The 13227-nt window shown below is 47.2% G+C and overlaps 2 protein-coding genes across 2 annotated transcripts; one reads left to right on the top strand and one right to left on the bottom strand.

The window, feature by feature from the left end:
- The first annotated feature begins 1437 nt into the window (after positions 1 to 1437).
- serp1 (stress-associated endoplasmic reticulum protein 1) lies at positions 1438 to 3352 on the top strand. Its single transcript, XM_004572580.6, has 3 exons — positions 1438 to 1634; positions 2180 to 2252; positions 2880 to 3352. Exons 1-3 carry the CDS (start codon positions 1551 to 1553, stop codon positions 2918 to 2920), a joined length of 198 nt encoding a protein of 65 aa, XP_004572637.1. The 5' UTR covers positions 1438 to 1550; the 3' UTR covers positions 2921 to 3352.
- A 2579-nt stretch (positions 3353 to 5931) lies between these two features.
- mmp23bb (matrix metallopeptidase 23bb) lies at positions 5932 to 13027 on the bottom strand. The gene is made up of 8 exons (XM_004572576.5): positions 12682 to 13027; positions 10369 to 10481; positions 9248 to 9387; positions 8477 to 8644; positions 7915 to 8079; positions 7563 to 7673; positions 7355 to 7481; positions 5932 to 6804 (listed from the first exon to the last, which is right to left on the bottom strand). Exons 1-8 carry the CDS (start codon positions 12727 to 12729, stop codon positions 6612 to 6614), a joined length of 1065 nt encoding a protein of 354 aa, XP_004572633.1. The 5' UTR covers positions 12730 to 13027; the 3' UTR covers positions 5932 to 6611.
- Between the last annotated feature and the right edge of the window lie 200 nt (positions 13028 to 13227).

Here is a 13227-nt window from a genome sequence, read left to right on the forward strand (position 1 = left end):
CTCCAACAACGATGAGGCGGCCTACATGGATGAAGTGAAGAATCTGGCATCGTGGTGCCAGGACAACCACCTCCAGCTGAACGTCAGCAAGACCAAGGAGCTGGTGGTGGACTTCAGAAGGGGTCAGCACAGAGACTACAAGCCCATTATCATCAATGGAGCTCCAGTGGAGAGGGTGCAGTCCTTCAAGTATCTTGGTGTCCACATCTCCTCAGACCTGACATGGGCTGCCCACATTCAGGTCCAGACCAAAAAGGCTAGGCAGCGCCTGTATCACCTACGACAACTGAGGAAGTTCAGGGTCTCTCCAAAGATCCTCAGGATTTTCTATACAGGCGCTGTGGAGAGCATCCTCACACAGAACATGACATCGTGGTTTGGGAACAGCTGTGTGAAGGACCAAAAAGCTCTCCAGAGAGTGATCCGTACAGCAGAACGCTGCTGCAGGATTGCTCTCCCCCCGCTTCAGGACACCTACACCAGGAGATGCCGGACTAGAGCAGCGCAGATACTGAAGGACCCGTCCCATCCTGGCAACAAACTGTTCCAACTTCTGCAATCTGGTAGAAGGTTCCGCATCTTCCGGGCAAGGACAGAGAGACTCAAGAGGAGCTTCTATCCCCAAGCCATCCGTGCCCTAAACACACACACCCGCCCTCTCACATCATCTATAATTGACTGAGTCAGGACTCTTCCAGACACTAAACCAAGGCACAATGTACATTTCAATTCCTTTAATTTTAAATATGTTTATATTGTCTATCCTGTAAAATAGTCAGATGTCTATTCATATTAATGTACAGAATTCACCTGCTTGCTGCTACTACTGCACATTCACCCAGTGTATATACTATTACCCCCCCCCCCCCCTTTGCACATGTCGAGGAGCGTGTCAGGCTACATTTCACTGTGTGTTATACTTGTATAACTATGCATGTGACAAATAAAGAACCTTGAACCTTGAACCTTGATAAATCCACAGTGGAGAGGGGAACTTTTTCAAACACACATTTTATCAGAATTTTCACTGAGTCTGTAATTGTTTTATATGATTGTAAATAAATAAATTGTATGGCTATTAAAAAGATAAAGATGAAAAAATGTGAACCTTTCCTTTTGACTGGTTGCAAGTCATTAAAGAAAACTGATAATAAACAATTCAACCTGTTTTATACTTTATAAATTACAGCCTTCAAATTAAGTAACAATAAAGGATTCAAAATAAAAGCTAACAGATATTACATCACAAGTTATTACGACACAGAAAGGATATAAACTTGATTTAAACATGATAAAAATGGAACCACGTCCTCTTGAACGGCAGACCACAACTGGCTTTAATTTTGAAAGGTCCTGCAGGAAATCATGTTTGCGCAGTAAGGCGCTTTCCATGGAGTGTGGGCGTGACCAGCACGAAAGGGGGCGGGACATCAGGTTTTTGAGTACGTCGACAAACAAGAGTCGGTCTCAGTGGGTGAAACAGCGGAGCGACGAGCGCGAGGACGAAACGACGACAAACAAACAAACAAACAAACAACAGCGACGACAAGATGGTGGCCAAACAGAGGATCCGCATGGCGAACGAGAAACACAGCAAGAACATCACGCAGAGAGGAAACGTGGCCAAGACCACGGTGAGTAAAACCGTCATCATCATCGTCAGGGCGAAGAGCGCGAGCCGAAACTGATCGATAAACGATCAGAAACCGATCGATCGCGTGAGGATCCGTCGTCAGGTCCAGTCAGGCCAACTTCAGGAGCACTTCAGCTCCCCTATAGACAGGCTGTAACAGATGTGTTTAAAAACAGGAAAGGTCAAAGGTCAAAGATGATTGTTTTAAAGGTGAGACGCTTTAAAAGTGTCTCTACAGGAGAGTAAAGCGCAGGTATTGATCACAGGTGATCGAGTTTAGAGCCAATGTGACTCAGAAGTCTGAGAATTCCAGAGAAACGGGCTGTCCGTGAAGGCAGCGCACTTGGAGCTGGTCCCAGCAGGCCTGGGAGAAAGGTGGGGTACACCTGGACAGGTGTCAGGTCTAGTTTTAGTCACAATCAGAGTCAAACCCACAACCTTCCTGCAGCGAGGCGACCGTGATAACCGCTGCTCCACCCAATCCTCAATAAACACAGATCGGGATGAGCGTGATGGGCTGATCAATAAATTGTGTGTGTGTTTCAGAGGAGCCTGACTGATGACAAAGGTGTGGGGCCGTGGCTGCTCGCCCTCTTCATCTTCGTCGTCTGTGGATCAGGTGAGTCCTCCTCTTCTTCTTCGGTCATAAAGGTCTGCTTCACGCTGACGGCTCGTTCATTGTGTGTTATAAACGTGTCCTTTGATTTTCTGGTTTATGAAAGATTTAAATAACTGTTGACTAAAGAGCTGGAAATGGGTGGGGCCTGTCCCTGTGATGTCATGGCACGCCGTGCTGCTGTGACCTTTAATTGATGACGAGCACCTGGTGCTTCAGGTGTGTTTGATCAGGGTGATCTGAGCACGCTCAGACGTGATCACAGAGGTCGTGTCAGGTTATCTTTAATGGAAACTACTTTTAAAAAATATATTTAAAATAATATAAAATCAAAGGGAGAAAAATGCTTTAAAAAGTTCTGAAAATGTCATAAATATTTAAATAAACTGAATATTTTAACTTTAGGGCAAAAAAATTGCATTAATACTAAAAATAAGTTTGTTTTTTGAATAAAAATGTAAACAAATCCTTTAAATAACATCAAAATGATGAAGAATCACATTTTCCACGTGAAATCGTTTTTCACATAACTCGAGTGGTGTGAATAAAATCACCAGTGATTATTTTATTCTGAACGGATTAAAGACAAACGTGAAACGCAGTAACGCTGATGCCTCGTCTGTCCCGCAGCCATCTTCCAGATCATCCAGAGCATCAGGATGGGCATGTAGAGTGATGTCATCGACGGCGGCGGGGCCACGGAGGCGCGGCGAACGCCAGCACCATCAGAACACCGTGTTGCCGCCCCAACCCGACGAAAACATTCCTGAACTCTGACCACCGTCACCTGAGCAGACCAACCCCCTGCCCCCCTCTCAAACAAACCCCGCCCCCTGACACCAGCCTGTTATCTGTTGATTTAACCTGTCGCCACCCGCTGTCCTTCTCACAGTGTTCATGTTTCACTCTGTGCCTTTCTGTGTTTACCTGAGCTTTGGCCCCGCCCCCCTGCGGGGCCAGCTGCAGACCAAAGTGATGGTGGCGTCTGGACATGAAGGTCTTTTGAATCAGAAGGTAGTGAGGAGCTCACAGGTGAGCCTGCACCGTGTGCAGCTGCACCTGAACATTCCCGATCACTCAATAAAGTTCACTTTGAATACAGAGCGCCGTGTGTGTGTCGTGTCTAAGCCCCGCCTTTCCTCGCTCACCAAGTCAAAGCTGTCGGCACGATCGTCTCTAATCAGTCATCAGACCTGAGACGGCGACTCCGTCAGAGTCAGACGTCTGTATCTGTGAGTGTAATCAGATTACACTCACTGTGCCTTACTGTAGAGTCCCTGATTACATCACAGCGATCAGTCGGCGGTCACTGGTGGGTGTGACGGTGTCACAGTCGCAAAGACGATGAAACTATTTGCAAACTGAAACGAGGGTGTTTACAGTGTAATCAGATTACATTTAACCTCACAGGTGGAGAGTCAGTCGCTGAGTGATGTCACAGATTTCAAATCAAAGGTACCGTTAGGATTCACGCTCTGTGACGAGGACCGGCAGCTGTTCCTCTGAAGTCTGTGATGATGTCATGAACTGACTGATCAGCTGATCAGTGTTGAAGCTGCTTCCTGGATCAAGGCCTGTGCTGACCTCTGACCTCTTACTGTGCTGTTACTGTGACCAATCAGATCTGAGCAGCTTTGGCTAAGTTGGTTCATCCTCCAGGGGGCGCTGCAGGGTTAGAGCTAGGGTAACCCTAACCCTCACTTTAGGACCAGGAGTAAAGGTCGTTGAAAGGGGAGGAGACATGCTGCTTCCAAACAGAGCGCCAGAGGGAGTGTACGCCCAGGGCGCCAAACAGGCTAGGACCGCCACTGCACCCGATGGATTAATAAAGTTTTATGTAATCTAATCTAATAACTTTGATCTCAGCCAAACCGATTTACTCACGAACAGACCTCCCTCTGGGCTTCTCTGCTTGGGCTGCTGCCCCCACGACCCGGCCCCGGATAAGCGGAGGAAAATGGATGGACGATGACATTTTTAAGTGACTTATGTATCATGTTTAACCTTTTCCAAATATGTGACGTCTTGATAAACCGAGCAGATATTTGAAGTTTACACAGAAACATTCTCGCCTGAAAATATCTTAAACGTTTATTTTGTGACCCAGAAAGATTAGTAAGAGTAATATTAAAACTGAGCAGCTGCCACCATTGTTGGAAACACTATGAATGCTGGGAACGCGGGCCACGAAGGATACACCGGACCCATCCTTCAAATCTGGAGAACAGGAGGACCCGTTTGGAGGAGTCTACAAATTTGGACAGCCTTTGCTGCGTCGCTGTAATCGGCCTCAGGACGATGCAGCCTATGAATTTGGACATCGCAGGTGGCAGCAGGGAGCTGCTGCAGTGTCCCTGTTGGCCCACCAGGTGGTGCTGTGTGAGTGTGAACCATGTTTTCAGGCCTCATTGATCAGCGTAAACAAACAGCTGATCAGTCAATAATCTGCAGTCCGGACTTTTGAACATTTCAAACGTATTTTTACATAATTACATGAAAATAATAAAATGTTTCCATTTATTAAATACGATATAGAAACAACAACAACATGAATACACACATAAGACTGTGTGTGTGTGTGTGTGTGTGTGTGTGTGTGTGTGTGTGTGTGTGTGTGTGTGTGTGTGTCAAACTGGTTATGTACACTTTTGTCCTGAGCTGGTCTTCACTGTGAATACTTGTTTTTCATAGATTTTATTATAAATATTATTTTGTATCTTTTTACACTAAATGTAAATGTACACAAGTTGAGTCTGTTCATCTGGATGGTTTCAGTGGGAGAAACGTTTCATCATCATCAGCTGACGTCTTCAGTCTCAACTGACTGCAGGTTCCAACCTTATAAACAGGACATTTGTACAATGACTGAAACCAGCAGCACTGAAGGAACAAAGGGCTGGGAGGTCACCTTCATCATAATTATGCAAATTCTCATGACCATTGATCAACAACCACTGATCAATAACCACGAGTCCCATTCACAGAGAGTTGGGGAATGGCTGCAATCACAGCAAGTAAGATGGCGACAGATGAACCCTTAGGCCCCTCCTCCATTCAGAGATGGTCTTTGCCTTTCACGTAAATGGAAGCCACTCGCATCACTTAGTAAATGTGTTTTAATTCTGTCATTTCTTGTTTTTAGTTTACTTCCTGTTTGGCTCTCGCAGCTCTTGCTGATTTGTTTGTTTATTATTGATAATTGTGTAAAAATCAAAAATATCACAAAACAAATCTTTCATTTACTTTTAAAATATTAATATTTCAGATGTTTATTTTGTTTTATTTATTAGTTGTAGTTATTTATTTTATAATATTTAACTTGAGATTGTTAAACTTTATTTGTTTTTGATTTTTAAAATGATTTTGTCGGTTTGTTTGTGTCTGCAGGGTGAGCGACCCACGCTCACCCTGCAGACACTCTTTGTTCTCAGGCCTTTGTTTCCACAGACATCAGTGTCTCTCTCACACACACGCACACACACACACATTCATCATCCAACCCATTTCTTTAAAGTCTGACCTGTTTTCATCTGAATATTTGGAGCACCCTCCCCCTCCCTCCCCCCAAAGAGAGCATGGACGACCTGAGAGCGTCTCAAACCTGCGTTCTCTCTAACGGCCACCAGGGGGCTCCACCTCTGAGAACTCGTACCTCGTACGAGCTGCGTCCAGCAGGAGAACATTTACTAAAATGTTTCTGTTTATTTCTGTAATTTGTCAACAAAACAACAAACAAATTTCACACATTAAGGACAGAAAGAGGACACCACCAGTTTACTGGGTGAAGGACTCACACCTGTCATAGTGCCCATCACTCGCATTCAGAGCGCTGCCGTGCTGTTTGTGAGGCGGGATTAGTCTGAACTGTGAATCATGCAAAGCTGCTCTACGTCAGTCCAGCACTCAAATCGTGGCGGTGAGGACGGGCCGGCGGGGGAAACAGGAAGTGCACAAAGATGTGAAACAGCTTCCCCATGATGGAGGACAGAGGAACAGCGTCTGACAGGACACAAGTCTAAGCAAAGGTCAAAGGGCAAAGAGGGATTACATGACTGTCGTTGCTAAGTAATTAACTCAACCGCTGCAACTAAAGTGGGCGGGGTCAAACGCCACAGTTCCTACAGGCTACAGAAATATTCTCACGTAGATGAGCAGCAGGCTGCTTATCACCAAAACGCCATCCAGTCAGCTCAGTCACCACTTTACACATTGTGATGTCATTCGCAGTCATGAGGATGTGGCGCCGTGACATCACAGAGCTGCCAATGGTTCGTTGTTCTTTAATGTTTAAAGTCCCTTGAAGTCAGGAAAAAAGTCCACAGACGCCATGCTTCCTGTCAGGTCACTTCCTGTCTGTCGTCTTCAGCTGTTGGATGCCTGCTCCGGCTTCAGTCTGATAGCCCAGGAGTTTGCAGAGACGATGTCGCCACGGCGATGGACGCGGCAGGTGTAAACGCCTTCGTTGAACTCGTTGGCGACGATGCGCAAGTCTCGGTCCTTCATGACGATGTACCCTGGAATGGATGAGAGGATCTGCTCGCCATCTTTGTACCAGCTGCAGGAAAACCACAGACACCACAGACCTTTAAGCTTTCAGCTCCGCCCACAATCATTCAAACAGCTGTACAGAAAATGACCACAAGCCCGGCTCGTTAACTGTGACTCGTCCTGGCTCCTGAAACTCTCCGAGAAAGATTTTAACCTTGACGAGCTGTGTCCATGACCAGTGACGCCGCAGCATTAGCTTCAAAACATGAACAAGGAAAGTTTGAAGCCTAATCTTGAAAGTAGAGATAGTGTCTGTCTCCCGAATCCAAACTGGAAGCTGGTTCCACAGAAGAGGGGCCTGAAAACTGAAGGCTCAGTTATTGTAAATTTTATCAGGAAATGATCAGACAGGAAACTCTGTTACATGTTCAGTTTCTATGCCACATGTTAAAACAAGATCTAGAGTGTGATTAAAGTGGTGGGTGGGTTCTTTTACATGTTGACAGAAGCCAGTTGAGTCTAATAACAGATTAAATGCCATGTTGAGGCTGTCATTCTTAGCATCTACATGTTAAAATCACCCACAATAATGATTACGCCAGCATTGATGAGCTGACCTGATTTTGGGGGGTGAGCGGGTGCTTTTGGTCCCACAGCGGAAACCCACCACCTTTCCCCGAGGAACCATCTTGATCTTCGTGTTGGCTGCCGGCGGTGTTGCTGTAGTGACCACCTCCAGAGGCTCTGCAGTGGGAACAGGATGGAGACGGGCAATGAGCGTCGTGCGGGCTTCTGTGAGGGTGTCAGAGGTCAGAGGGGCCTCACCGTAGCAGAAATCACAGCGCTGAGGACAGTTCTTCTTCATGAACGTCTTCCTTCGCTCGCAGAAGCCGAGCCGAGCCCACGGGTCGCAGACTCGCTTCTTATCCAGACAACCTGCAGAGCGACAGACGTGTCCAGTCACTTAAACACAACAAACACACGTCACATGATGCAGCGGCGTGTTTCCGCCTGTCTGCATCAGGGGATGTTTATTTCTGATCGGTCAGAGCAGTTTCCCCTCAGTCCACCTTAAATATCTCAAATGCATAAATGTGCTGTTTCCCAGCTTTGCAGCGAACAGCTGTAAACCTGACTGAAGCAGGACGAGCTCGTTTCCGGCCGCGCTGGGGTTTACCGTAGAGTCTCTGGATGCCCCACACGTCGTCCTGGGCGATGTTCCTCTGTCCGGTGTAGGTGGCGTTGGGATGCATCAGAGCCTGAGGGTCTCTGGAGTGCCACAAACCCAGAGCGTGGCCGATCTCGTGTGCCGCCACCTGGACCAGGTCGTTCAGCCAGACTCCTGCAGGAGGAGATTTTTACATCCAATCATTATCATCCTCAGAGCGCCGGCTGCAGGATGGTAATGACGTGTTCTCAGAGGAGCGTCACTCCTGCTGCAGCCTCCTACAAACAGACCACGCCCACCACACTCGCACAATGATCTCTGAGGTTTCTGCTGTGCTCTTCCTGTCTGTCATGTTTCAGGAGTTTGTTTAGATTTTTATCATTTAAGAAGCATTGAGGAATAAATCCTGTCACGATACCAGCGCTGCTGTTTATAACACACACACATGTTATAAACTCAAAAAGTGAGGAACACCTAAAACAACATTTGTGCTGTTTCTTTCATCTCTCAGACTACGGTGGCCTTCTAGGAACACACTAAACACACACAGAACCATCCTACGTGCTCCAACCTTGTTTCCAGCTGAAGCGCGACTTCCCGAGGATCCAGAACTCGTGGTTGTCAAAGTGAATTTCTCCCCGTGGTGGCAGGAAGGCGTGCGCCAGCTCGCCGTTCAGCCCATCGAAACACGGGTGGAGAGGAGACCACCAGCAGTCCGTGTGGTTGAAGGTGTAGAAACCTGGAAATAGGAAACTGAAGTGGAACATCTCAGAGGACGAAAGCAGAGCTCCTCATCCTGCAGACGTGTTCGTGTCCTTTCATGAGGACGACCTACTGAACGCACTTCTTTAATTACCACCAGCAACATGTAGCTGCAGCCTTCACCAGCAGGGGGCAGAGTTTTACTCTTACCGCCGCTTCGTCCAGAACCTTCAGCTTTTCCAGCCCACTAGTAAAGGTTCGGCTGACTCACTACGCCATCTTGTGGTACAAACTGGTATAACATGAAACAACAGCCTGTCTCCATTTTAATATCAGCTGATATCTGTTCAACACAACATCGATGCCGTCTCTCCACCTTCTGTTGATACTTTGGTTGGTTTTTCTAAGGTTTGAATCACTTTGAACACAGGCAGTTACAATTACGAGGCAATTTTTTAATGATATGGACTAATCTTGTATTAAAATAAAGTACCTGTGACCTGTTTAGTGCCAGGGTTAGGGCTCTAATCCATCACTTTAAGCAGAAGTTGGCCCTTTTCAAATGAAGTCTCCCACACAGAGAGAGGTGCGTGTTAACCTGACCCTGTGGGTCCACAGCCAGTTAAACGTTCAGTCCTACCGATGGTGATGTCAGCGGTAGCGTTGCCGTCAGTAACCTCGGTGAAGGTCAGCGGAGACACGTCACTCCACTTTGTGAAGGCGATGCCGATGGCCTTCCTGGTGTCCTCCACATTCAGGGTGTTGGGGAACTTGATGATCCTGAGATGGAAGAGACAGACAGATAACTGGACTCTGATTGGTCCTCAGAGAATGATGCTCCGCCTCCTCTGATTTCAGTTGTGTGATTGGTATAGAAATACAATGGGAGGGCAATCAGTGAGGTAGGTACTCATCAGCATGGAATCAGGAAACAAACGAGCCAATCACGATGCTGCGCCATTCGCTTTCTTCATCGTCATCTATGAACGTTTTTCAGTCGTTAACAAAAAAAACCCCAAAAAAAACTGGTTGTCAAAGAAAGGACAAAATGTTGTTCCAGTCACCCGGGCTCCGCCTGCTACTACAGGCCCTTTACCTGCATGGAAGGAGCCAGAATGAAAATAACCACCCAAATAACTGCCTGCAGGCGTTACAGCGAAGGGTCCTGAGTGTCAAGATTGTTTCTAGACTTTGACCTGAGGCTGCTGCTCCTGCTGCCGACGATGAGGAGGAGGAGGAAGGGTTGGTTCCTGCGCTGTTTATTGGTTAGACTCTCGGACACCAGAGATTATTCTCTGCCTTGTGGTTTATATTCTGCTCTTTATTTTTGACTTGTATAAATTGGAGGCCGAACACGAGGCTCTGTGTGAGGGTCACTTTCTCTGTTCAGGCTCCTGCTGGGTGACATCCTGAATCACTGTAGATATGACAGCCAGCAGGCCCTCAGTATTAGCTTGAATTTCAGGCTCCAAATGTTTACCTTCATAATTAAATATTCTACACGTAGAATGTGCTTTAATACAAGCTGTGGCAGAGGTGCAGAGGTCCAACCAATAAACGCTGAAATGCAGCAAAATAATAGAAAGACGCAGAATTAGACGATGACGACATTAAATCTTTAACTTACACATGATCTTAGAGGACGATTAGAGAAACAGAGCATTTTGAAGTTCCTGACCTTGTAAAAGCACACGTGATGACCTCAGAGCTTCACTGAATGAATTACAGGATGTTACTAAGTCTGCACAGGTGTTTCTCTACCTGTACGTGATGTTATGGTGAGTCCACTTGTGTCCTAGAGGGTTGATGGCATAGCGTTTGCTTCTTGCTGCTCGGTCCCCGAACACCTCCATTGATCTGCTGCTGTCAGACATCTGAAACACAGCAAACATGCAGAGTTAATAACCAATCAGCTTCCTTAAAATCAGTTGCAGTGCCTCTAGCGTCCAGCAGAGGCAGCACTGAGTCAGTCCTCATAGACTCCCGTTTTTAAACTTTACAGCAGAATTAAACACGTTTACAGCCAGATACACAAACTGTTTGGTCTCTGTGGATACGCGACGTCTGGACCGTGTTTGTGCTGTTGGGGCCTTTGTAATGACATCATCTGACCAATAATATGTCTGCTGTGAGGTCACTGTACTAACAGAGCGTCCACAAGGCTGAGCTCTGGGTTTAATGCGGCAAACTGGAGGATTTTGATTGTATAGTACTGAGCCCTAACTGGCCCGTGTCTGTGGATGCAGACCAGCTCATGACTCAGCCATGCTGGCTTTGCTGGCTGAGGCTGTTTTATCGAGCACGGCGAGCTCCGTCTGGAGGTTTTCTGTTATTGATGATTTGACACCACCTGTAGTTTCAGGAGGTCATAGGTCACATGAATGACTGGTTTTACCAAAGTCAGGAGCTGATGCAGCTGCAGCGTTTTGGCCTAGCAATAACTTCCTGACCTCTGTGATTTCCTGTGACTATTTCAAAATAAAAGCTCAAGTCTCAGCAGCCGTGCATGATACGCTGTTCAAACAGAAACAGAAATACTGCAGCGCTCTAATGAAACAGGAGACTCTGGAAGGCTCTGTGCACAGATGTGGACAGATGTGGCAGTAGGGTGATTCCATACAGATGTGAAACACTTCCTTCTTTGTCTCTTTCATGTGTGGCTTTGATGTGCTTTGATTTCCCCCCCCCCCCCCCCACGTTTCTGTCAGCCACATGTGAACTCGGCTGAACCTCCTTTGCCTCCACGTTTCACTCGCTAGAAAGTCTGCTCCCACATCTGAGCGCTCAGACAGAAAGGACCCCACAGGCTCCACCCAGCGCCCCTTGCTATGTGGACACCACCTACAGGTTCTGCTTTGGCGCTGTTCATTCACACGTTTATGCTCTGCTCCCAGCAGCTGTTTGCTGTTACTGCAGGAAACTTGCAGAGCGCCATCTGGTGGACAGACTGTGCAACACCAACACTCCAAGCCTGGCTGAATGGTGTTTCTCCTGTTATCAGTGCTGACACTGACAGATCAGCTCACAGATAACATCAGCAGCCTCACGTTTGTGACACCGAACAGCAAAAGTTGAATATTTGATCTGTTTCTGATCTGGATCGACTGAAGGAACCAAAACTGTGATAACGACGGGTGAGTTCAGACTGACAGCAGACTGCAGGTGATGCTAACACCCCGGGGACCTGAGTGTGACTGAGGAAACAAACCTAAGACCTGCCTGGAGTCCGTTTCACAGGAATCGTCAGACTTACAGAGTTTGATCAGATTTCAGACAGTGTGAACGTTTCTACACTGAGTCTGAGACACGAAGCAGTAAACATTTTAATTAGCAGTGCAGGACTGTGTGAGGTCACCTCTATGCTCTGCAGGCTTTTAAAGGCTCATTCTAAATATTCAAACCAAACCAGTCAGCTATTTCATGGAAAATCATCTCAGCAAAGTCAACTTAAGATGTTTAAAGAATCATTCCAAAAGTTTTAATGAGCACAAAGAAATGGCAGAACCACAGAGACCACAAAACGTCTGCAAACGTCTTCAGAGAGCTTTGTGGAAAACAGACTCAGACCACATCACAAAGAGACGCAGCGAATAAAAAGATTACAGCGCAGACACATTCTCATCACGTTTCAATTTTGTTTCCTGACTTTAAATAGAAGAAAATCTTGTAAAACCGTTTCACAGATTTACGTTTCAGTGACTTTTCAGACCCAGAAATCAGCTCCCCACCCACTCTCACAAAAGCTGCAAACTGATGTTGGAGTCAGTTGCTGTCTGACCTTCAGGGTCCCTCAGCTGAGAGCCAATCACGTGACTCCAATCACGTGTTTTTTTTTAGTTTGATGTGTGAAAGAGTAAAAAACGCTCAGATTCATCTTCAGTTTATCGTCAGAGAGAAAGAAAAGCGCAAAATCATCTGAACTCAGAAACTTCATCATTTCTAAGTCTGAGCGAATAAGAGCCGGCTCCAGCGCCAGGGTGAAGAGGAGGAGGGTTATGACCTGTGTCTGACCTCGGGCTGACTGCGCGCTCTTTGTTCTCTACCAGTTTGTCTGAAGTCGGTCCCGACACTGACCTTCATCATCACCATCATCATCATCATCATCAGCTGAACGGGGTCCATGGCGAGTCTCGGACCGCGTGCCCGTCAATATATCAGTCAAACAATCGATCGGTGAGCGCGTGCGTCATCCCACGGAGTTTCCAGGCGCGCAGATTTACGCACGCACACTCCGCGGAGCTAAAAGTCGCGCAAGCTCCACTTCAGGCAGAAAATCAAAAAGCGGGAAAGATCCGAACCCCGGAGGCCCGACCCGACCCGCTCCGTGCGCGTGCTCAGCGTGGTCCGGGACCCGTGGGAGGAACGCGCTCCGCTGGGGAACAAACTGAGTGAAGTTCCCGGAGTGTCCGCTCGCTGCTGCAGCGGGGCTGGTCCGGAGGGGCGGGGTCAGGTGAGGAGAACAGTTTAACCCTTTCCCACCGGAACCACAGTTCTGTTTAAGCACTGAGCTCACTCAGCGGATAAACAAACCAGACCCGCTCCCGGTGTTTCCCTCTGGGGCCTCAAGGGCTCCAGACTGCAGGTTGGGCCACCCTGAGGTGTTTTCCCAGCAGCAGCGGT

This window comes from Maylandia zebra, linkage group LG14 (genome assembly GCF_041146795.1).
Source record: "Maylandia zebra isolate NMK-2024a linkage group LG14, Mzebra_GT3a, whole genome shotgun sequence".
Classification (NCBI taxonomy): Eukaryota; Metazoa; Chordata; class Actinopteri; order Cichliformes; family Cichlidae; genus Maylandia; species Maylandia zebra.